The sequence below is a fragment of the Centroberyx gerrardi genome, chromosome 17 (genome assembly GCF_048128805.1).
Source record: "Centroberyx gerrardi isolate f3 chromosome 17, fCenGer3.hap1.cur.20231027, whole genome shotgun sequence".
Classification (NCBI taxonomy): domain Eukaryota; kingdom Metazoa; phylum Chordata; class Actinopteri; order Beryciformes; family Berycidae; genus Centroberyx; species Centroberyx gerrardi.
This window is the reverse complement of record NC_136013.1, coordinates 24870046-24896632: the sequence shown is the minus strand read 5'-3', so window position 1 is coordinate 24896632 and position 26587 is coordinate 24870046. Positions and strand designations below refer to the sequence as shown.

The following is a 26587-nucleotide window of genomic DNA, read 5'->3' as shown; positions in this document are numbered from 1 at the left end:
GATATTTAATTCAAATTCCATTCATGTTCTGATTAGTGAGTGACCTTAGCACATCTATGCAGGAACAACACAACTGTTGAAACAATAATCAACAGCCCTCTTGCTCTTTCCCTCTCTGCTATTCTTCCTGTCTAAAACAGGGAAGCTTTGTAAAGACGGCAAATGTTGCGGTAGATTCATTGTTAATTGAGAATAGTGACATTCAGCTACCTAGATACCAGGAAGTGATTCTATATCATATCTTGGCATAGTAGCAATTTCCAATTTTGGAATTTCAAAAAAGAAACAATAAATTGATTTGAATTGATCCATGCTTGACAGAACAGAGTTTGAACACAAAGCAGCACAGTCTAAATTTATTTTTTTTACAATGGGAAAGGTAGAAATATACTGCGCTACAGCCAACTGAATAGGGTGTCTGCAACTTTCATCAATATAATTTTAATACTTTATTAGACATTTTTAGTGCCAGTTACAATTAAATATACAACCAATAAACATCACATTGAAAACAATTATCAGAATATGGATCTGCATGTCTGAGCTGATTTGTCACCAGAAACACAGCACACCGAAGAAATGGCAATATTTTTAAGACCTCTAAGAGTGAATTTAAGACATAAAATGTAATCTTGAAATTGGTAATCCTCAATCAACCACACTCACTTGCGTGTTCGCTTCTGCACCCACTGCAGCAGTTTCTTGATGGCCTTGCCGTGGTCACGCATGGCCACCGTGGACGGCCGTCTCTCCTCCGAGGGCGTGCTGGAGTAGGAGGTGTCAGAGTCCGAGCTGGTGAGGATGGACGACAGGCTGGAGGAGGATGGGAACTGGCTCCTGATGTTTCCAGTCAGCTCTTTAATCTGGGAGGAGAGAGAGAGAGAGAGAGAGAGAGAGGAATACAGTTGAGTTTTTAGTAGATTGTCCTGTTGGTCAAGCCGTTAAGTGATGAGAACATCAACGCCAAAATCCATCCATGTGTCCCCAATAGATTGTTGGCTCTGGTGCTCGACGCTAACACTTTAGCATACACTATGTTGAGTGGCAGTAGGCTCCATGCTAACACTTTAGCATACACTATGTTGAGTGACAATAGGTTCCATGATAACACTTTAGCAAACACAATGTTGAGTGACAGTAGTTTTCATGCTAACACTTTAGCATACACTATATTTAGTGACAGTAAGCTCCATGCTAACACTTACCCATACACTATGTTAAGTGATAGTAGGCTCCATGATAACACTTTTCAGCATACACTATGTTGAGTGATAGGAGGCTCATAACACTTTAGCATACACTATGTTGAGAGTAGGCTCCATGCTAACACTTTAGCATATTGAGTGATGGTAGGCTCCATGCTAACACTTAAGCAAAGTTGACCAACATGCCAATCTCCCAAAACCTCTGTGTTTATATTCTAATTAATTAACTAACTGACTAACTAACAAATCAAATATTATCACGAGAGTTGGGGTTAACAAAAATGATTCAACCAAGTAATTAATTAGTTTTGTTGTTTTTCTCTGACAGTTTCTACACGGCTCCTTCTTGGAACTAATTGGCTCAGCAAAACAAGCAGAACTTCCCCACATAGACACACACACAAGCAGCACTTCCAGGTCGCCTATACACAATCTGTTCCAACAGTCGGCTATAAAAATATAACCAAACGGATTCCGATTGTGCTTTCCAAAGCCCAAATAAGCCGATACTGATTGTCTACAGATATAATCTTAAAAAGTAAAGTCATCTGCAAGCCAAAAACTGCTTGGTGAAGTAGTTTCATCTTCTCCACATCCAGTGCTATGTATAGTTTCCTACTGTATCTCTGGAATTGGCCCAGACGAATATAGCAGAGTATAATACAGTGGAACACCTCCGGAATGAGGGGACAGTCTGTGTGACCGAGGTAATTGTTTCCTCACGGTGACTGTCCAAGGCATTCAGCTGGAGTGTGGATTACATAAGCGGATCTGCTCTACTGGAATAGCCGGGAAGCTGCACTTTCACAGGGCTTTGTGAATGGAAAGTGCATAGGCCGTAAATTAGGCAGTTCATTCTTACGCCTGATCTCATATTGGGATGAAGAAGAGAGGCAGAGTCAGTTGGAAACTGAAAGTTAGGGGTGAGACAGAAATGAAATGAAAGAGAAAGAGGAAAAATGAAATAAGAAGAGAGATAAGGAGAGTGACAGAGAGGATGAAAACAGAGAGGGAGATATTACCTGGAAGAAGAGGATGATGTTCCAAATGAGTCCCAGGATAATGGAGGAGTTTCCATCGGCAACGTCTGAAGCATCGATACTGACCAGCTTTACCTGAGTAATAAACATACAGGTGTGCAACAATTCAGCCAATCAACAAGTGGCAGGAAGACGTTTCTTCATGCTAACCAGCTGTGATACTCACATTTCTCTCCTCCAGGAAAGTCAGGACCTTGGCAATGTTGTTGAGTCTGAAGATTCGATGGGAAGACTTCTTGAACCCATGAAGCTAGAAGACCATTCAGAATGAGAAAAAAACATTATTAAATGATATCAATGCTAGTTCTACTACTGCCGCCCCTACTACTACTGCTACTACTACTACTATTACTGCTACTACTACTATTACTACTACTGCTGCTACTACTACTACTACTACTGCGACTACTACTACTACTACTGCTACTACTGCTACTATTACTGCTACTATTACTACTACTACTGCTACTACTACTACTGCTACTATTACTGCTACTACTACTATTACTACTACTACTGCTACTACTACTGCTACTACTGCTACTATTACTGCTACTATTACTACTACTACTGCTACTACTACTACTGCTACTATTACTGCTACTATTACTATTACTACTACTACTGCTACTACTACTGCTACTATTACTGCTACTACTACTATTACTACTACTACTGCTACTACTACTACTGCTACTACTACTACTGCTACTATTACTGCTACTACTACTATTACTACTGCTACTACTACTACTACTACTACTGCTACTATTACTGCTACTACTACTATTACTACTACTACTACTACTACTACTACTACTATTACTGCTACTATTACTACTGCTACTATTACTGCTACTACTACTATTACTACTACTACTGTTACTACTACTACTACTACTACTATTACTATTACTACTGCTACTACTACTGCCTCTACTGCTACTACTACTACTGCTACTACTACTACTGCTTCTACTAATACTACTACTAATGCTATTTCTACTACTAGTACTACTGCAAGTGTTACCGCTACTACCACTATGACACTGTAAAGTTACTATTCTGTCAATGAAAATATCTGCCACTAAAAGCACTTGGTTATGTGTAACACTTGTGAGAAGGGAGTCTGACCAGCTTGCAGCCAGAGAGCTCCTCCAGCAGGGCCATGAGGATCCGTCCATCCTGGATGTCCCGGAAAAGGTCTTGGACCTCCATGGGCGGGTCGCACTGAGAATAGAGGGATGATGGGAGAGAGAGAGGAGAGGAGGGAGATTACCCAGGTCACTTAGGAGAATCACATGTTTCACGGCACTGCGGTTGATTTCATGGATTCCATGACAGAGAGAAGAATTACAGCCATATCTTCTCTCACTATTTTGTTTACAAAATTGCGAATGTGGTGGAACTGCAGAACTTTCAAAGAAGTTTTGAACATCAGCTTTTTGTGTAATTTAAGTGGAAAGAAAGACAGAAATATACTATACAGGTTAAGCCTTTTAAAATAGAAATAGAGAAATAAACTCAATCACCTACAGCATGCACTGACTGATCAAGCATTTACTGATGTTATTATGACAAGCCATTACTAACTCAAGCATTCATGAACTTGTCTGTACACGGCGAGCGGTGGCAGGAGGGGGGGTAAAGTGACTGGAACTTTCCGATATAACAGAAGACAAATGTGTGATTGTCAATTAGTGGGTCAGGGATTTGATGGTGCGCCAAACAGTGAGTAAGAGAAGAGAGGCTCATTGTGCGAGTCAAAACAAAAGGTTTCATCACACTCTTGGACTCCCAGCTCGCCCTGCGTCGCCCTGGTTGGGTGACTGGGAGAAGATAATGGAGGCCAGGGGGGTGAAACTGAACAGAGACAACACACGCAGCACTGCCAATGCAAACACTATGATGTAAGGCTGTGGTGGAGGAACAAGCCTGTCTGTGGATTTGCATGTGTGTGTGAATGCAAAGGTGAAACTAAGGCAGGCATGGGTTGGACTGCACAAGCGTGTGTGTTTGACAGACAAGAGCAGTGAAACAAGCAAGAATCCATTACTTTCATTTCATTGTGCATTTGATATGAGTGGAGATGAATGCAGAGGCATGGAAACGAAAAAGAATCCACAAAGGTGAGGAAAGGAAAGAAAAGATATCACTTGAGCAATTTCTTTTAGTGATGCACCAGTCTGTTTTTTAATTATCAATTTAGTTACCAGTGTAATCAGCTGATCACCGGTCCAATTGCTGACTGAAATAATGCATTTTGGCCGGACTTTGTACTAACAACAGCACATCATGTAAAAGTGCCCAGCAAGCAAAACGGTCATATTTCAATCGAGCACACACTGTGTTTAACAGCTGCCTATCCATGTGAAGTTATTCCATGTTAGTGTGTGTTTGATGAAAAGGGTTTTCATTGCAGCAGCATAGGCTCTGCCTTCTGTCCAATACATAAACCACTTCTAATCATTCAAATTCAGAACACGTCAGAAATGAATATATGAGCTGTCAATATTAACAATTGCAAATAATGAATGAATATAATAATCAAACTGTTCAGAAATGAGGCTAAAGTCTTTCCCTGAAATAAAAAACATCAAGGCCACTTAAAGAACAGATAGGCCTGTTCTCTATTAAAAAAATAAAAAAGCATATATTCAATTATTGTTAAATGGCACATAAGCATAATTAAAGTAATGTTGAACTTTGGTAGTATCTTGGGTTGTGTATCTTCCTCCATGATAAAACCCCAAAATCTGAGATTCTCTGTTATCTGTTGCTCCAATAAAGGAGATTGGAGATTGGACTGCTTTGTTTGTGTTTACATGCTAGAAGTGTGATTTTCAGACTGTTCCTCCATAAAATGGCTCTGAATGGAGAGAGAAACACAATTCTCTAATCTCCTCTAGCGGAGCAACAGATAACAGAGAATCTGGGGTTCTGGGGATTTTGGGGTTTTATCATGGCCAGGAAGCTACGCAACCCAAGATACTACCAAAGCTCAACATCACTTTAACAAATGTAGACTCATAATGTGATCAGCAGACTATGATCGGTCGCCGATTGATCGGTGCATCCCTGTTGTTGACAGGCATGAGTGTCAGTCGTCATAATGAAGCACTTCTCCTGCACTTGGAGAGAAAGTGAAAGAAGAGGCGAAAAGGAGGCTACTTATCCTCCCAGCCCCAGCCATCATGCTAGCCGGGCTGTACTGAGGGGAAAGTGACCACCCCGGGGGAGCTAGACAGATAGCGTCTCCACTGTTCTCTCAGATTAGCGTTTTACAGCCTAATCAAACTTTAATGCCGCACACAGGCAATTCCACACAACCGCATCTATAATTCAGAGACCAAGATGGAGAGACTGCAACTGTACAGTACATGGCTGACGCTACAGGGCGTTGGACTGCTGTAGGAACTGTAAAACACACACAGGCGTAATGATTTGGACTGTGGTCGAGAAGTAGTCGTTTGTTTTTTTAGTGGAGGGAATAAAATAAATTGTCTTTTTCCACGTATTCAACTCCCGGTGAGCAGCCCCATAATAACGGAGTAATGTGGAAACCATGATTACGGTTTTCTCCTTTTTGAAATCGTGTGTGTTTATGTGCGATTCTCGGAGCTGCGAACGAACCTTTTCTAAATGTAGATTCATCCATCGGGTGAAGGTCCTCTTCTGAACAAGCTCTCGTTCAACTGCAAGAGAGAAACAGAGAGAAAGAAGTCGGTCATCGGGGCTCTGAAGCCTGGATGGGAACGCAGAGGCACAGGAGACACAACATGTGAGTCATCAGGAGAGACTGAAGCAGGAGCAGAGCATGAATCACCTCCTGCCAAAGGCTAGGACAAATCAACAAAGCATAGCAACGGCATGGGATACAGTGGGCACTCACACACACACACACACACACACCTACCTACAATCTCTCTCTCTCTCTCTGTTGTCTATCCATTTCACATAAACACACATTATCTGAGATCACATCTTCACAGTAGGAACCAATTTCTGTCCCCCATGAAGAAAACACACTGGAACTTGTAATCTAGATCCTCCCTATGAAGGTGATTTAACCATGTATTGATTGTTCCATGTGGGAAGGGGGGTTGCTATGGATCAGACTCTGTCCATTTATTAATTTGTTCATCCCTCCAATCACATCCGTCATGTCAATATCTGACACCACTGATTGATTTTGACACTTAAGGAAATGATGCATCTCACCACTGCATTTTTGCGTTTTTAACAAGACGCACTTGATATATTAAACATAATCAGTTATGCTAACGAGGTCATTTATAGCAAATATTTCAATGTCAACAATACTTGTCTTCACATAACACAGGGGCGGTATTGACATGAACTCTGTATCTTAAAGTATTAAGGAGTTATAGTAGTTTCAAGAAAATCAGTTTTTCCTCATTAATATGCAAAATTATGCAGCAAAGGGCTCCGTCATTCGTTCATTAAGCCATGTGTCATGCACAATATCTTAGAAGCAACAGCAACTGATTGGATTTGGACAAAACTTGGGGTTAATGATGCATCTCACCACCACACTCCAGTATATTTATAATTACATTGATTTTGTAGTGTGTGTGTGTGTGTGTGTGTGTGGGGGGGTGGGGGGGTGGGGGGTGGGGGGGGGTGGGGGGTAACTGCAGGTCAAAACAAGGCAACATGTTTTTTTTATTGACTGGGAGGGGCACTGCGTCATTGGAGGGGGTCGACATGTTTACTGTTGACTTGCTTCTATTCAAATATTCTATCCTTTATTTACAGCCCTGAAGGAGCCTCAGCCTCCTCCGTCCAGATTGCCTTGGTTGCAGCAGACTAAAGAAAGCAGACGTATGGGGAGGATGGCAACTAGGAAGAGTGGGGAGGGGCTCTGGAGAGGTAACCATGGTAGCAACGTCAGCTGCTATTCATCTTTATGTCCGGTGTGGCTCACCAGAGGCACGGGGGTTAACACCGCTTTGTATACGGCATGGGAACTGTGAGCTTTGGCGTCTGGTAAGAAGTGTGATAATATTCATTGTTTGCTCCTATGGAATCATGACTTGCTAAACTGCGGCATTAATATGAGAAACGCCTGGCTCTACTGGGGAACGACAGCTCTCCATTCCAGTGAAAACCATAGAAACCACATAGGAAGTGGTGGTCTAGGTGATGGCAGAAAACCTCCCACTTTCTCATGCAGGGGTCAAGGTTGGAGGAGACCCTGTCTAGATCCAGCGATAGGTGTTTGGAGTCCATATTTGCCTCTCAATGGAAGAGCAGCGGCATCTGGACCTGACACATGTTGGAGGGCCGAGCCATTCCCTTGCGTATGCGCCCTCGTAAATCGAATGGCAGTCTGTCCAGTCGAGGGAAACACCTCAACGGAGAGAATCTACCCCCAACTGTTCTCAAGCGAACGCCGGTGTCGGGGTTGGTATTCAAGAGGTGTAGCTGAGGCTTTAATGCATGAATCTTTGTCAGAGCACCGACAAGGGAGGTGGCAGAGGACAGAGGGAGTGCCGATGAAAGAGAGGCGAGAAAAGAGAGAAAGGGAGATGACAAGAAGAGGAGATGACGGGGGAAGGAGTGAGACACAGAGCCTGAGGGGAGATGAAAATGATGAGATTGAAAATGAATAGCAGAGTCAAGAACTTTTATGAAGCAACCATCACTGCAAATTAGAGGAAAAATCTAACCTAAAACATTTTAATACTGTTAAAAACAGCTATGGGTGATGTATCTTGCATTTCTGGGTCCATTTTGTTGTTTGGTGGTGTATTTTTATTTTTCCCATGGAAAAATGAACATCACGTTGAGATATTTCCACCACAGCTACAATGGAGTTTGATAGCAGAGAACTTTTCAGCTATCAAAAACATCATTATGGTAAACTTCAGGTTTTGTGTCAGTCCCACAGAATCAAAGAGCGAGGGCTTCTTTCAAGAGCCGCCATTTTTCACCAAGAGACGTTCAACAATCATACAGGGAGAAATCCATTGTAGAAGAGGAGAGAGACCAATTTCTCCACCGACAGTAGCCTCAATAGACCAGAATGCAATGCAGCTACAAGACGTGTTGCAGTTTGAGTAAGGGATATAACCCACAGCTGAGTGATCACCCTTTCAAGCTATTTATATGCCCATATGGCCACCTTTGATTGAAAGCAACAAGTTCAGCCCCCTTCTCTGGGGGTTCTCAAAAGGCATTCTGGGAAATGTAGCAAATCACTAACTGAAATAGAAGTAGACAAATCAGGTTGGAGGGAAAGTGGGTTCACCAAGTAAATTACAACACTTCATCACAAAGTAACTGAACTGGAACATCACAGATTGATGATATCTAACAGTGCAAGAGGGTGGATTTTTCCTTTAAGACTCTTTCTTTAAAAACAAACATACAATACGTGATAGTTGCACTTTTTCTCCAGCCATCTTCATATGCCAAAAAGTGAGGTATCACTGGCTGGAACAGCGCGCCCTCTGTGAGAACGGAACAGGCAACCGGCAGTAAGAGAAGTAAAAGGACTAGGCTCTTGGCCACTCGCAAACAGTAAATCACCAGCACTCACAATGTGGCACATTCATAAGGATACGCACTGAGGTATCCGAGCGAGTCCGGATGCTGTGACCTAATCTTTCATAAAAGCGTCAAACACTCTGCAGCCACTTGCTTGCTTCAGACGCCACATACCCAACGCTGGACGTCCCGATCTGGCTGAGGTGATTCCGTAACAGAAACCAGAGCTCCGCTTTGGATAATATACCTGGAAAAATGACATCAACAGTCGCCAATTGACGGAATTACTTTTAATGAGTATAATAGGCTTCTTTTAAAGTTATGGCTAGTTTTATTTTACAAGGCTGACTGGGTGTGTTTTCTCACGATGAGTAATGAACTAATTACTCACAAACTGGGCGTTGTTCACCTAATGTGGAAAGTGACAGCTTTGCAAAAACACAGAAATGAGGCTAACACTTAAGACTGTATTGTAGTGGATCTGTGATCATCATTTCTTGAGCTAGACCTACAAAATGAGGCCTGTAAGAGGCAATGTTAGCATTTATTTGTGATCATTTATTCTCAGGCACAACAACATGAAGGGAAGACTCCCAATTATACTTCTCTATGTTTAATCTCCTCATGTCTGCTGCTTTGGAAGTTTGCTGCACTGCATGATTGGTTTGTGTGTGTGTGTGCGTGTGTGGGTATGACTTAAGTCACTTTAAGGGACACACACCAGACTTAAGACCAGTTGATTGGGGACGGCTTGTGCAATTGGGGACAAAAGCTGTGTCCCCAATTGGTAAAAAGCTGATTATTGGGTCAGTGGTTAAGGTTAGGGTTAGGGTAAGGGTTAGGTTTAGGCAAGTAGTGGTTATGGTTAGGGTTAGGGTAAGTCTCCAGGAAATTAATGTAAGTCTATGTAAATACCCCAAAAGTGACTTAAGTAAGACTGTGTGTGTGTGTGTTTGTGTGTGTGTGCATATATGCATGCTATATTCAAATTCAACTTACCACCAGTCTCGCCTGGTTCTTTCCTGGTTAGTTTACATCTAGTATGTTTCAGTCTGTCCAGCTAAATGATGATTACTCAGGACATTTTTCAATTTTCTTGGATTTTTTGGCATTAATGCCTTTATTAGACAGATTAAAGTGGAGAGAGACAGGAAAGACTGGAAGAGAGAGGGAATGACATGTGACGAAGGCCACAGGTCAGATTCAAACCCAGGACGTCGTGGTTACATGGTATGCACCTCAGACCACTGAGCCACCAGGACGCCCCGACTCGGAACATTCTTAAATCAAGAATGGAGGCCCTCAAGGTTCAATGCTCGGGCCACTTTTTTTTGTATTTTACTCAAGCATTTACAAGCAATACAAACCTTTTAAAAAGCAACTGTTGAATGTATTTTTTGTGTGTGTATGTACATCTGTTCGACCATGGACTTTTGAAAGGGGGGGATCAGTGGCCCATGAAATCCCTGAGAGTCTGGGCTGTAAAGCTGGATCTGGTCATAGCCTGGGGACCAGCCAGGCGATTGCTTTGACCACTCAGTTGTGAAAGAAAAGGGAGGAAGACTGAGAGATGCGGAGAGAGATCTGGTGTAGGAAATGTAGAAAAGGGGTGAGAGAGCGAAAACACGTGAACGCTATCTTAGCGCTAGTTCCATGCTTGCTAGCTGTGAGAGTCTTGGCTAACAAGCCATCAAGTTTTGAAAAGTGACCTGAAAATATTACAATGAAAAATAAATCACCATTAATAGCTCACTAGTAGAAGTCCTAGTACTAGTCCTTAACAACTAACATTACTACTAACATTCACTTAGCAAGGCCTGCTATGCTAACGTTACATCCTCATTCCTCAACAGGGGTTTAAGCCCATTTACAATGAAGTCCAACAAACAATATGCAAAACCTACATCAAACAAATGTAAAATATATGACACGACTTACATCCTGGAAACCAGGGAATTTGACATGAATTCTACAAGCTAGCCAAACGCTTCCACAAGCAATTTGAATTGTACAGAAATGTGAAATAGAAAAATCAATCTTACAATGCAGCTGCAATGTAAAGGTTACTCTCACATTTCATGGAGGACCTAATGAAAATACTACAGTCTCTTAAACACATCAGAACATGGAGATGCTGGCCCTTCTGGCCCTGGTCAAGCTTCACTGTGTCAGGATGGAAGCAAAGAACAGCCGTCCCGAACAAACTGTCCTCCAGAGAAATCTTTGCTAAGATAGCAAAGATTTAAACCCTCCTACCTTCGGTTAGCACTTCATTCCTTTACCCAGCGGGGTTTATGGTGCTATTCCAGATGTAAATTATGTGTTACATTATAAACATGTGTGGCTGAGGGCAAATAAGAGTATTAGAAATGGTAGTACTGTTGCATTTACTTGTACTATGTACAATGGATATGGTATGGCTTAGGCCTTGGGTGTAGACTAAAAATATTCTTGCTAATCCCCCAGGTTGAAGGAAGTAAAGAAGGACATTTGAGTAGAAGAGGTGTCCTGTCACGCACCTCTGACAGGTTACTAATAGAAAACAAATGCCAAAGCTGCACTGACTGCAGAACATACAACCTCCAGTTTTGTTTATGAAAATGAACTTGCTTTTGTCTGAAGGTTACGTAGGCTGAGTCTCTCTCTCTCTGTGTCTCTCTCATAGTTATGTTTACATGAACATGATTGTTCATATTATTAGGTCTTATTCAGGTTAAGCTGTTTATATGAACCTTTGATACCCTGTGATTAAGTCTCCCTGTTGCCATGAATAAACCAGTTAACAGAATATTCCCCTTCCCTCTTTGACTGACCAATTAGTTCTGTATTAGAATTACTTCTAATACAGGTGAATGACTCTGGAAGTCCAAACTGAACAGTCAACTCTCTTTATCTGTCAGTTCAATTTTTTTGGACCAATGGTTTTTTGTCTGTGCAAGTTGATCAAGAGGCATACCACTTGACCAGTTGCTTTAACATGAAGGCAGAACTTCTCCCTTTACTTGCAAAGGACTGACAGATAGCAGCATATGAGAATACAATGTTGTTCATTATTGTTTTTTTCCCTCTCATAATCCATATTTGCTCTAAGCTTCTCAAATGTCACTTCCTGAGTTTCGGGTGCATCCAGACTGGCAACATTATTTCTGCTGCTGAAGATGAGGTCAGCGTGCTGAGGTGGCTGCTAACCCTGCAACATGTTCAACACAAACCCCCTGTTGTTCAAAGACAAGTGTGGATGTATTGACATGAATGGCATGACAGGCTAATAACAGGCTGCAAGAACCTAGACCAGAGAGTGGATTTGTCCCATCTCTTGAATGGGTTTCAGTGGAACATGAAACAAAATCAAAATACCCTACTTCATCAGATAGGCTGATGAAAAAGATGAAAAATGAGATAGGGAATCACCTGATTACAGTCATATAAGTCAATCACATGATAGTATTCTTTGCCCCCTTTGCTTCTTTTTTTTTCTTGTCTCTTAGATTGTCTGATATAAGAACTCTCTGACTTAGACTACTCTGGCTGGTCTCATTTGCTTGCCATGCAAACAGAGGAGGCTCAGTTCAGTATGACAAATCCATATGGCTGCGAAAGCCTTTTGACTGGTACATGAATGATCTGTTTAACATGACAACTCTTTTATTACACTTCCGGGCGTCAAACAGGGGGAGGGCAGGGCACAGAGGGAGCGAGCAAACATAATTAAGTGGCAATTAGCTCTTTGGGGGCTGTAAGTGAACACGCATCTGTAAAAACTAGACATAATGACTGATCTTTTTGTGGGGCTTTTGGCGTCAGTGTCTCTTTGCTTTGTGAGTCCCACCCAGCGTATACAAGATAACTGTCTTGCTTTCTTTCAGAGGGAGGATTAATGGATATCAGAGGCAACAGCAAACTATGCATCTGCCCTGATAATAGAATTAGAAGATGCAAATGCAGTATGTCTATCCAATACAGCTGTTTTTGGGGTGTGCCCACCTTCTTAATATCAAAGAAAATCAAAGATACAGACTTACCGTGTGTACAAATGTGTCTCAAAGCTGCACAATTTTTTTGTATGATTAACTTCAGTGTAATCCAATTTGAGAAATTAACTCTTAAATTTCATACTTTTGATGAACAGTCAGTTTAAGGCATCCTCCCATAATATTGCCACTGTGTGTCAGACTGAATTCAAAGATAAAAAAGTAATATTAACAAGCATTACACTGTCGGAATAAAATTATATGGGAAGTAGCCGGCACCCTGCTGTGTACCCCAACGTTTAGCTGAGGGTGACCCAGCGCTAACTTCTGTCTTACTGGATGCCAATTACAGCGATGAAGAAGAGCAGACGGGGTTCTTCCTCTCTGGTGAAAGACTAAAGCAGGAACGCCTGCAGATGTCCTGGAACCACCTACGCAAATCCCAAAGTCTGAGCAGAAAGTCTTTGAACATAGGCTCAGGAGATGAAACACACTCTGTGATGGATGTTTCCTGAGAAATGCTTTTAATGATTTTGGTTGTTTTGCGTTTCGAAGATTCTCGGTCCCGTTGTACATAATATTCAGTCTGGGAGTGCAAATGTAAGTTTGCGTCTGCTCGCAGCATAAGGAAACTGTTAAAATATGAATAATAAAGGAGAGCTTTTCATTGAAATATTCATACAGCAGACATGATAGGGGCATCCCTTAAGACTCCTGTGATGCATCATCCAGAGGTATTACATAATTCCAAAGAGTTCAGGGGAAAGCTCTTTTTCCTCTTGGCTTTTGTACAACTGTAACCAACGCCTCCTACCTGTTTGGGATCACTTTAAGGAGGTGTATATTTCAGGTCCCTGTAGGGGTATAATGGAATGCAAATGCGCATTTGCAGCAGCCAGTTGCCATAGAAACAATCCCTTTTGTCAATAAAAAAGTCTCGCACCTTTAAAATATAGTTAGAGGGGTGCAATGTCTGACAAAGTATGCTTATATAACCAGACACCAAAGGAACTGTAGTTTCTAGGATGGCAGAGCTCCGCTGGGGGAACGCGACTGGCTAACAACAAAGGCGAATGATTGTTGATTTCATTTGCAGGCAGTGGACAGCTAATCAATAATTTACAGAGGAGTCGTGAAATCAGTTTCCTCATCCTTCCATCAGAAAACTGTTGCTTCTCTTTCTCACTCACCAGTACACATGTACATGCACACAACTACAGGAATGCCACCCTAGCTAGTATAAGTACCTGCATATCAATTAGTTGTACACTATTTTCATTATGTATGAACAAACAAACTAAAATTAGCCCACTCAGAACCTAATTTTTCAAATAACGGTTTGTGCAACGGTTTGGGAAACAGTTGTTCTCAAGTCTAGTCATTTCTTAGTGGACAATGATTGATGTTGGCCCATGACTAACTTCATGCTGAGCTGTTAAACCTGGTTCTAAACACTTATATAGCTATAAAGAAAGAATTTTAGTGGCTAATGTCGAGCTTAACTGTGTGTGGCACGTCCCTGATTGAATGGAAAGTAAACTGATAGATAAGATGTGGACCAATCGCAATCTCTGCAGCTGAGGTTACACTCTCAGACTTATCTGTAGGAAATGTTAATAAGTAATGGAACACGAGGAGAGAGATAAAGAGTTATTTGAGTTTCAAAAAAGACTGGGGAAGTCTTCAAAACTTCAAGTAACGCTTTTGGAATCCAAACAGCCTGCTTTATTTTCTCACTCAAACCACAAACTTAGACAAGCAGCAGATACTAACACAAATGGCAGAGAGTATGCCACTGATTGTTTTTGCTTTAGTAGGAAGACAGGATCCTACATTGACATTTACTCTCCTACATACAGATCTGGTAAGGCTGGCTAGACATAGTGACAAGCTGGAATCTAGACCCAGATATGACCAGTAATCTAGGCTCAATCAAATGGGTCAAGAGGGTCCTATGGGAGGCAAGACCTCTGGAAGGGGATAGAGCTGGACCAATAGATATCCTCCTGTGGAGTAAGCAGCAGCATCCCCTTGGGACATCACTGTTGACCACATCCATCATGACTGCTGGCCTATCTCAGGGAAAGATTTCTCCGAGGGCATGGTAGAAACTACTACAGACAAAGTGGGTCATCTGGCATGGACTGATCCAGGGCCAAATTCTTTCAAAGGGCCTCTTTTCCTTGTATCGTCCTTTTATGGTTGCACAAGAGAAAAAAGTTCTTATCCATACAAAGTAGTCAGCATGTGTGTGTATTCAGTGGTCAGTGGCCAATGGCAAGTGCTTTGTGTTCAGCGCTTGCCCTTGGCCTAGCTTGAACCACAAACTCTCAATCTACAATCTACAAGCCACCGTTTGAAAAAGATGCATTTCAAGTGTTGAAACGCTGGGTTGTCAATTTAGGAGCGAGTTTAGCTAAATTCACTAAAAGCCAACAAGTCTATTAACAGCCATAGCAAATGTTACACCTGTTGAAGTGTCATTGAGCAAGACACTGAATTCCTAAGATCTGCTAACAACTTGGTTCTTTGTATTAACACAAGAACATCATGATTAAATACTTTGAAAAAGGTTTAAAGGTCAGCAAGTGGATGACCTTTTCAAAATGACAGTTGAATAACATTTTGCACCAACCAGCTGCAGCTACCACTACAAAATGAAAGCTTCTGCTACAGCAGAGGAATCTCTCAGAATGATTTTTCTATGAGGAAATAATTGAATGCTTTATTGCATTCCATTAGCGTGGGTGGTGTGTAGCTCCATCAAAACATATAATGCTTTAATGTTGCTTTAGAACAAACACATTTCTTCAAACATGAAGAAATGCGGAAAATGCGAGTCAAATGAACCAACTACAGGAAACGACCCCAAAACGCAAGTGTTTATGGGTATAAGGAGATAGATGTTGACATCTGATAGTGAGCAGTTCCTCATGCTTGGAAAGCCTAGGTTGAACAAAATGAAGCGAGCGCAAACCGCAGTCTGGACTGCTGCTCATATTCAGCTATTCCTTCATATGTTCTTAACTGAGAAGAGGAGAAGGGGATTTACAGCAAAGAGCACAGACAAGTCCATCATGCCTAGCTGAAGTTACAGGAACTGGGACTGAATTTGTTTTGACTCTCCCCATTGCCAAAATCTCTGTCCAATAAACAAGCTACTTGTGAGTCATATGACTTTTGTTTACAAGCCCTGGTTCCCTTGTAATTAGGCAGTGTGAACCCTAACAAAACAAATACAGAAATGCAACAAAGTAAACCTTTCCATTATGTTCAGACCAAAGAAAATAAACTGTAGGAGTGATCACACACTCACAAGCATGACAAAACCTAGGAGAATTCAACCATGTCTGTGTTTGTGTGAGGGTAAAGAAAATGTTTAACGGTCTTTTGACTCTAATCATTGAGCTCCTTCTCCCTGACTGGAGAGACAGCACACTGAAAAACGGGAGAACAAAACACAAGGGGACAATGGCTGATTGATCCCTCAGATCAAATCAGAGAGAGCGTCTTTGAGGAAGCCCTGTTTGAATCATTTGAAGAGCCAAACACTAGGCGCGTCGGCTGATGTCGGTCCGCATCAAACATCTCCCACATTCCAACAGATCAGAGAAACAAGCAGCTTCTCGAAGGAAGCTCGCGGGTATGATTAAACTGATAAGCTTCCACAATGCCGGAGGATAAAAAGCAATCGCAGCTCCTGTGAGAGCAAAGCAATAAATCTTGCTTACTTACTTACTTCAAGGAATGAGACTGCATTTATCATTCATTAAGTGCTATGGTAATGTTAAGCATTTTCTTGGCTCATTTTAAACTGCTGCTCTTTCCTTGAACTTCCATAATAGATTGAAATATATGACTAAAGGGAGAAAAGGGGTCAAAGCAGGAGAGAAAGCAATAACACATCAGGCCGAAGCGTTGGGAAACCGAAAGCAATCCCTTGTGGGTGGGTGTTTTTCTTGTAGCAGTCATACCTGCTCAGCGAATGCCCTGGGGGTTGCAGGTCAAAGTGAAAGTATCATCTCTTGGAAACAACATTGCTTTTAATAACAGTCTGCGGTGAGGCACGGCTCTGTGTTGTCATTGCCGTTATCCCTTAAGAAGGCGACTCCCCCTTCAGCGGGCCGTTTGTGCCGCGCCATTTCTCGCCAAGCAGTAGAAGCACCTGTATCTAATAAAAAGCAGGCCTTTCAGACCAGTTATAGACCTCAAGACAAAGAGTGAGCTCACCCAGGCTTACATCACCTCTCAGTAGAGGTTTATCTGACAATATAACCACTGACCTTTTAAAAAGAGCTGTGGTATTTTTAGAGGAGGGAAATGGGCATGGCTTCATAAAAGGAGAACTTTTCAAGACGTGTTTTAGCTCTTTCTGAGCACTTACCAAGCAATTACTTGGAACAGTAAAGCCAGTGGGAGTGGGTTAAAGATGCACTATAGGCAAGAGCTACAGTAGTTACGTAAAAATGCACCAGCCTAAATCACCATGTGGGGCTGCAAGAGAGAAGAACGTCCCAACCCTACTAATTGAGACACTGTAGATTTGCCATATTTGCCTGCATAAAAATCTGATGTCGAGTATGTACACTTCTCCATCCACAGGAATTGACGAATTGAAACTTAAGAGTGAAGCACAAACTGTCTCCTAAATAGCAGTGAGTGAGCGCTCCATCCAGAGAAAGCTGGACTCACCAACCTTACATCTTTGGCATCCTTCGGTATAAGGCATCACATTGTTGTGTGCAGTTTACTGACGTCATGTTGAAGTTCAAACAGTTCTCAAACAGTTACCTCTTGCTGCCATTTGGAGCCGTCAATGCGCAAAATTGCCAAGTGCAGCTTTGATGGAGTGGATACACTTCATCTTCAAATGAAAAGTGTAGACAAAGATGCAGAACTCTTGACATTGTACTTATAAGCACAGTTACATGAAGAGTACCGAGTGTAGGTGTGCTTCAGTGTGGGCTGAATTGGATCCAGAACAGTTCCAGATGATGAAAGAGGAATGTCCTTGCAAGCACCTGGTTTCTGTGGAGGAGGTGATGTGAGTTGAATAGTGTCACCCCACAGCCAGGCATTTGCAGATGAAACCTTTTAAGGAATTATGCTATACAGATTCTGCTGCAGTTATTCTTACTCTATGAAGTCATTTCAGCAGTTCCAAGGTAGTCTGAAACATGATCTTGGCACACATATTCTTGAATGCTATAGTGTCACTGCCCACATCTTAAACTGGCAGATCAGTTACAGGGTATTTTCAACTTCAACTCAAACATTGCAACAATTAACTGGTTTTAATGTGCACATAATGCATACATGACCAGAATCTTCTAGGAATCCATAAGAGAGCATTCTTTTATATATATCATAACATATGTACAACAGGGATACACAGGTCTATGGGCCAATTCTGTATTCTGCAGGTAGGCAGCCACTGAAAGCATCCAAGATAAGGTGCAGATCTGGCAACAACATTAGATTACATTTATCTTACGTAACAGCTATGCCAAACAACTGCTAGCTCTTACCAGCCTTCGCCTTATTTACATGGTGGAAACAGCATGCAGAAGACAGCAAAGCAACTATATTAGAACATACACCAAAATTATCCTTTGATATCGTCAACATAGGCAGAGCTGGAGAAGGTCCAAATCAAAGACTAGAGCAACTGGACTGAAGGGAATCCGTAACATTAGCTAAAGTTAGCAGTCTACTTCATTTATCTTGACACCAACAAGGTCTAATTGTGTTCTAAAACTTGTAGCCAACAACTAGCTTTAACAGTAGCAGTTAACCAGCTAATCACCTTACACTAACATTAGCTAGCAAACACAGCTAGCATAAACAATTTAACTGTAAAAGAAGCACCAGTGAATATGAAGCATAATTAAAACAACTAGTACCGGCAAAGACGTCGGGGCGTCTGTCGGCCATCTTTGATTTCGTTACAATAGAGATTTTGGGTATACTTGTCTTTAACTACATTTTAAAGATAATTTGTGCATAAAAATGTAGCACGTGCCAGCACAGTTAAAGTAGACAAGTGAAGGATTACATACTGTTTGGCTAAGTGAATTTCAACAGTTTTTTCGTTATAGACGTCTCCGACTTTTGTTGGGAGAATTCTTAATGGAGCAGCACAGGACCCTTGGGAGAGACAACAACCAATATGACCAAAAGGTCCTGTATCAGGGCTAATCCCGAGTACATAATGGTGGTAATCAAATAGGCCATCATATAAATGAGGCAAATTCCCACACAACCACCCACCCACATGGACTGAGAGGAGTCATGCATGCACCTTAGAGAACAGGGCCGATGGACAGAAATAGATTTTAAACAATACTAAAGCTCCACAGAGCCATACTCTCAACCTGTGGGAAGGCAATCCTCTGCTAATGAGGGAGGTGGAGCAGAGGATGAAAGAAGAAGCCCTCCATCTCTTGCACATGTCATATATCTGCAAGAAATGTACTGTAAGTGGTGAGTTCACGTGACTTTAATTCTGCTTCTCGTGAGAGAGAAAGAGAGTGAGGGAGAGAGAGGCAGCTGCTTTGTCTAAGCAAATTAATATTGCATGTAAAGTCTGAAGTTGGGATGTAAAAACCCGGTGCAGGCAGATTACTGAAGTACTCTGTTGCATGAAATCCTCTGATTTTATTGGAAGAGATAGCCTCTCTTTACAGCTTTGTAAGAACGGATACTGTAATAACTGCTAGATAATGTAATAACAGGTCAAAATGTAATAAGAATTTCCCCTTTAAATGGGTTGAAATTGTAATAAAATCTGTTAATGTAATGAATTACATCACATTATTACCGTATTTCCTCTAATAGTGGCCTGTAGTCAATTAAAAGCCGGGTCTCCGATAATGGCCGGGGCCGTCGTCGACACGAACAAATAAAGGCCGGTCTCAAATACAGGCCGGGGGAAAAAACAAAGGAAACAAGACTAGGTCAAAACCTAGTATATGGCTGCACCGTGTCCGTCTCCTCTCTCCGCCGCTGCCTCTCCACCGCGCCCACGGCCCGCATTGATCCTCCCAATCCGAGCCCCGGACCCCCGCCGAAATCTCGGCCGGATCACCGGGAACACATCGGCGCCCAGGTTCAGTTAGCTTCAGTTAGCTTCAGCTTACATGCAAACAACGGTGGATACCGGTAAACTCCTGGTGCCTGTTTGTAACTGTAGTTTGTAGTAACGTACAAGTGCCACAAGATGGCTCGGCCGGCGGAAGTCTCTGGAGCATGCCGTCGTCGATTACCGTAATTATCATAATGCATTGCAATAACAAAAAAACGGCTACCTAACGTACCCCAACAGAAGCAGATCAGAAAACAAGGAGGCTTCGTACTAAAATATGAGCAAATACTTATCAGAGGGAATTAGAAATAAAGGCCTGTCTCTAATATAAGCCTGCTTCCAATAAAGGCCTGGTACCCTCTGCAGTTGAGGTAAATAAAGGCCCGGGCCACTATTAGAGGAAATACGGTACATGAATTGGCGATTATTACTTCAAAATATATTTCAACTTCAACTCAAGTTGTCATTATTACATCATTTTTCAGTATTATTATTTCATCATCTGTTAAAGATAGGTTACACCCCTTATGAAGTAATAATCTCTGGTTAATGTAATAATGTGATGTTATTTCATTATCTGGGAATTTATTGAATTACCAGTAGGGCTTGGTGCTATAATCATTTATCGTCTTTCAGTGGATTCATATTGTGATGATATGGTGATTTGGGGATATTGTGACACACAATTGTGCTGTCTAATTTGATAACAAGCACATTTTGTTTTGTTTATGAACATTAATTTGATTATTTTATGTGATTTTGCATATGTGAGCCATATCGTGATATACAGTATATCGATATAAAAAATCCTTGTGATTATTGTGACATTGATTTCAACCACATCGCCCAGCCCTAATTACCGGGTTTCATTATGTTTTCAACCCATTTAGAGGGTAGTTTTTATGTATTGACAAGTTATTGACACATCCAGCAGTTATTACATTATCAGTTGCAACAAGCTTTTTATAGAATATCTGTGATAGCCTTTCTCTGCAACAGTCTTGGAGTGTGTATTGCTCGGTTACTAGTCTAAATTACTAGTCTTGCGTGCCTCGCCAAAAATTCTGCTGTTACTGAGTGAACATCAGCCCGAGGGTTCTGTGCCAAAGAGAAAGCGTATTTGCTGCAAATCAAGCGGACATCTGAAATAGGTTAGACGCCTTGCCCCGGGAGTGACTGACAATATGAAAGGGGGAAATTCAAAAAGAAGAAGGGGACGGAGTAAAGAGAAGGGACCTTTGTTGTTTCCAACCCCCTCCTCTAACATACTCTAACCTCCAGAAAACTCATACCACAGAGTTTGTGAAGGCTTTGGGATGTAGGGGGGGAACTGGGCACACGTTCAAGAACGGCACATTCAAACAAGTGTGAGCGACGGGGGCAGTTTCTCTCTTTCCCCGTGTGTGCTGTCACTGCTGTTTGCAGGCAGTCTCGCTCAGACAAAAGCACAGTAGTAGAACCCTTTTCCACGGCTTGTTTCAGCTCTCCTTGACACGCCACAGTTTGCTGCTCAGCACCGTGCTTTATGGGGAATACCTCACAGATGTTTTTTTGCCTCTCGGAATAGATCCTGAAGTATGCTGCGCTTCTCTCTGCCGCGCAGGACTGGACACGTACGCACCGACAGATACACACACACACACACACACATGCCAAGGGAAAATGGGAATGAATTGTGCCAGTGACCTTTGGCTAAGGAGGGAATTTTGTCCTGACAATAGCTGCGTTTCCATCCAACTATGAAGCAAAATTTACATGATATTGAGGAAATGCTATCAAATTTCGCCACTTCCATTCAGCTTTTCAAATTTGCCGCATCACACTTCGCAAAAAAAATGGATGGAAGCTCAGCTAATATGTCTGATATTGACCAAGTCTCTGATGCTTCATGTGCTTCATGCGAGCTGAGCCTGTGTTCTCCCCCCAGCATCGATTTGACTGCAGTCCTCCTGGTTAAACTCTGTCCTCTGCGTGTGGGGGTGGAGGGGGCCGACGGGGTATAAAGTAACATAGGGGTATAAAGTAATGTGCTTGGGAATATGACAAGGCACTTCAGAGGGGTTGGGGGGGGGGGGGGGGGGGGCTATGCAAAACGCAACTGAGGTGATGTTGCAGTATGTTCGCGATCGGTTTGAGGCAAACATTCATTTGTATGTAAATGCTGAATATTGTCCCGGTGAGATGCTTGAGCTCAGACCAGCGCCGTTAACTGCACTCTCAGAGGGAAGCCTGCATCCCAATGAGGTGGGGGCCTCTGTGTGTGTGTGTGTGTGTGTGAGAGAGAGAGAGAGAGAGAGAGAGAGAGAGAGAGAGAGAGAGAGAGAGAGAGAGCGAGAAAGATGTGTGGGATGTGTGATGTGGGAATGTAAGACTCTGGGACTCCAGCAGCACTGTAATGCAGAGGGCATTGCTCTCTCTCTCTCTATCTCTCTCTCTCTCTCCCTCTCTCTCTCTCCCTCTCTCTCATGTGTTATGTAAGACCCTTCAGGCCATTGTTTTAAAGCTGCTCTTCCTGCTTTCATGCTGCGAATCACAGCCTCTCCAGCCGCTCATCAGACGGTGGCGCAGTGAATAAGGACCAGAGCGCTGAAGTTTGGCGTTTTTTCAAGAGGCCGGAAAGCGACTAACTTCATAGGGAAAGCTCAGTTTAGTGCCAAGAAAGAATGCAGAGCGCTTAGGAGAATCCACAGCCTACTCATTAGTGCACACTCAAGCACTACACCCAAACATGTACTTTTCATGAGGTTAAATATTTGATGTAATACTAATTAGGGATGGGACGATATAATGAATTTCAATACATCGCAATACAGAAATGTGACAATACGTATCGTGGGGCAGAAAACTGAATCGCGATATTAACTTTATTTTATTCTGCTGTAGTAATCACAAATGAGACGGCTTGACCATCACAATTTCACAAGATCTCCATCCAAATTATATTATTGTCACTTTGTAATGACATTTTTAAATTGTCATTTACATTCTAGCGAGCCAATGCCATCGCTAGAAAGATTTGTGTCTCAGAAATAAACATAATTCTGCACAGTCAGACTTTGTTGTCATTGAACTTTTATTTATTACATCGTAATGCAGTAAGTAGCATCAAACTGATGACAGTTATGTGAGGATAGGGTCTTTTAACCCTTGGGTTAAAAGTGTCTTATCATGAAGTCGGTACAAAAGGCTATATAGCTGCTCAGAAGCCCAAAAGACAAAAAACGGATTTAGAAATTCACAGAAATGTATTGAAAACACACCCAGAATAATGTCAACAAAGTGCTTGTCAACAACGAGGGTGTTTTTCTGTTTGTGTCTACGCTGTACAAGCAAAAAATTATTCATAAAAATATGACGATATGTTGTTTGTTATCGTATAACCGCAACTCCAAGAGGTTAAGGAAATAAGGCATAAATATTAATGTTTTCTTGAATAATTGATTTTTGTCTCTATTGGTGGTTGTTTGCCTTACGACAATAACTGACTGGAGGTTATACTTTGCCCTCCTTTTTATTTAACACTACATCACTGCCTACTGTTCTTCCAGCATTCTGGGCCAAATCCGAATATTAAACAGTGCTTTGAATGGAGTGAAAGAACAAGGCAGGCAGAGGCCCACTTGTTTATAGGCTTGTCTATATCGTGGGGATGAACTGAGTTAGACCCAAACAAAGCTGGCATTCTTACCACACTCATTAAATCAATTACTTCCAGTTTGCAGACCAGTTGTTGTTAGTCTGCTCTTTTATGCCTTGTGGAGCCCAGTTGGACCAATGGGTGACACTTATATACAGGTGACCTGCGATTCTGGATATTCCCACATGGTTTACAGGTTCAGTCCAGTTCAAAAAGCAGAGTAATGAGTTGGGAATGTGTAACTACACTACATTTTATTGGTACATTCTGAGGTCATATTTTCACCTTTAGGTATAGAAGTATAGGCTATAATGATGCTTCCCAAAGTGGGGGTGTTTTGAGTAAGACGCACCCCCAATGCCCAAATGCCCACCTTTGATTGAATGCAACAAGTTCATGCCTCATATGCGGGGGTTGTCGCAAGGCATTCTGGGAAATGTAGGAAAGAACTAAGTGAAGCAGAAGTAGAGGCAGGTTGAGGGAAAGTGAGATTCATCACAGAATAACTCCTGGAATGCATTGAACATCACAGACTGATGATATCTAACAGTGGAAGAGCATCACAGTAGCAGTAGTTGACTTTACCTTTGACGCAGGGAGAGAATGAGTAAGGATGACTGTTCTTTTCACAGGTTTCACTGTTACGTCTGCTGCAACAGGCAGTTACATAATTCTGCATGAGGTCATATCTAACAACAAACATCCTTCTACAGTGCAAATTTTGGGCTATGGTGCAATGAAGACCTGTCGGGGTCTTTGATGTGGAAAAGTTTGGGAACTGCTGGGCTACTATAGGCCTATATACTGGGAAACAACCAAGAAGCAAAGCAACAGTGGAATAGATAATAAATGTAATCTACAAAAAAAACCAAACCACTTTTTTGGCTACCAAAGGCATTATGCACTACATGCAATATACATGCACTTGATGCTAGGGCTGGGCGATAATTCAATATTATCATTTATCGTCTTTCAGTGGAATCAAAGGGTGATGATATGACGATTTTGCGATATTGTGATGATAATTCTGCTGTCTAAACTGATGATAAGCATATTTTATTTTAAAACTGACAAAATGAGGGCGGAATATTATTTGAAAATGTTCTGTTTTGTTTGACACTCTCAATCATTACCATTGGGGTCAATGGGATGAACATTAATTTGATTATCTAACATATCGTGATATATGGATCGATATCGGGAAAAAATGCTTATGATTGGTGATACTGATTTCAGCCGATGCACTATGTACCTCACAACAAGACAGCTATGTAAAGTCAAATCTAACAACAAAAATATTTATCTAATGTACAAAAATGAAAAGTTGGGGGGGGGGGGGTGATGTAATGCGGACCTGTTTGAGGACGTTGATAGGAAAAGTTTGGGAACCTCTTGGCTGCTGTATGCTGGAAAACGACCAAGCACAATCCCACAATCCCAAAGTTGGATTGTTTATAGTTGCTTTGCCAACCGAAACCACTTTTCGGTCACTAAAGACATTCTATACGCACTATACACACTACACACACACACACACACACACACACACACACACACACACACACACACACACACGGCTGTACGCCAGGCCACGCCGCTCTAACCCACTGTAATAAACAGCAGTAATATCACTTATATCAGCGCGTCGGGATGCTCCTACCTTGCAGGTTCTGCACTCGGATGTCGCTGATCTGTCCGATGAATTCCTCCCGTTCAAACCAGTCCTCCCACTCGTGTCCAGCCATCTGGACCCGCGGGGAAAAGTTGCAGGGGATCCTCGGTCACGAAGAGAGCGAGAGAAAACCTCCCGAAGCTGCTGCTGCTGCTGTTGCTGCTGCAGCGGGATGCCTATTGTCCGGCCGGCCGACCGGGAGCCATGCGAGCCCGCCCGGGCAAAAAAGAAGGGGCTGAGGTGGCGGTGGAGGTGGAGAACGGGACGGATGATGGGGAAAACAAGCCTTAAGACGGGTAGGTTTCACAGCCCGGGCATCGTTAACGCTTTCCCCCGGGGTTTTCTTCTTTCTTTCTCCCCCACACCCTGCAAAGCAAAGCGGCGCTGGCAGCGGCAGCGGGCTCGAGGCTGCAGGAAAGCCCGGCGGAGATGAGTGGGGGAACGGGGGAGGAAGGAGCCGCAGCACCTGGTTGGTATTTCCGAGGTGGGATGGAGCTGCTCCAGTCAGTGCCCGCCCACCGCACGCACACACACACACACGCACACACACACACTAGTAACCAGCAGGGATGTGGTGGCAAAGGAGGGAAAAAGCCCAGTATGACCAAAAAAAAATCTGTTATATTTGCATCACTCTTTTATGCTTTCCCCCACTAAAAGACCCCATCTTCCTATTACTTACACCAGTTTGATACCACTTACGTCCGTCTAAAACAGGGTTAAACTCTATTTCTGCAAACTAAAAGGTGTGCAGACTGAGTTTAGGTGGGTTTACCCTGCACTACATCCCTCCATCCATTGTGGATCTGCTGGAAGGTGAAGCAGTATGTGTCAATATATTCTAGATGAGGGGTTCTCAAACTTTTTAATGTGCAGGACCCCCAAACAGAGATGCATGAGACCACAGACCCCATCTGATGAAGGATATCAGGTAATGGTTAGGGATGGGACGAATATCGAATCGGTCACCCAGCGATGCTTATAAGCCATTTTATGCAAGTCAAGTACTGGTCTTAGAGTTGTAAGAGAGTCCAATTCACGTTTCAAGTCTTTGGTCATGAGTCTGAGTGAAGCTTCCGGTTCCTTTCAGCAATATATGTTTTTGTATCAAGACTGCTTCAACCACAAAATCATTATTTCTGCAGAATGTCCAGTGCGTTGATCATCTCCTATAAATTAGTATATTCTATAGGAAATTGGATGTATAAATAGTATCTCTGACCCTATGTTATAAAGAATGTGAATTATTAAAATACTACTTAGAATTCGAACTTGGCCCTGGTGTTCAAAAGTGGCCATTCAGCACATCATGATAAAAGGTTGGCTCGAGTTCACACCTCAATTTAGTTAATTACGAAAGCCAATCTAGGTTATTTAAGATCTTTTCTCGTAGTGAGGTGATATTTTCTCGTTATAACAAGGTCTTTTCTTGTTCTAATGAGATCGTAATGAGAAAAGGAGCACA

At 42.2% G+C, this 26587-nt stretch overlaps 1 protein-coding gene across 1 annotated transcript in view; it reads right to left on the bottom strand.

Moving 5' to 3' along the window:
* The window catches only part of clmna (calmin a), a 37690-nt gene extending 12150 nt beyond the window's left edge, over nt 1-25540 (bottom strand). The window contains exons 1-6 of the mRNA XM_071917392.2: nt 25111-25540; nt 5879-5940; nt 3380-3475; nt 2412-2495; nt 2228-2320; nt 667-863 (exon numbers count right to left, since the gene is read on the bottom strand). Of these exons, the coding sequence (XP_071773493.2) occupies nt 667-863; nt 2228-2320; nt 2412-2495; nt 3380-3475; nt 5879-5940; nt 25111-25195 (617 nt within the window). The 5' untranslated portion in view covers nt 25196-25540. The remainder of the gene's footprint in view (nt 1-666; nt 864-2227; nt 2321-2411; nt 2496-3379; nt 3476-5878; nt 5941-25110) is intronic.
* Between the last annotated feature and the right edge of the window lie 1047 nt (nt 25541-26587).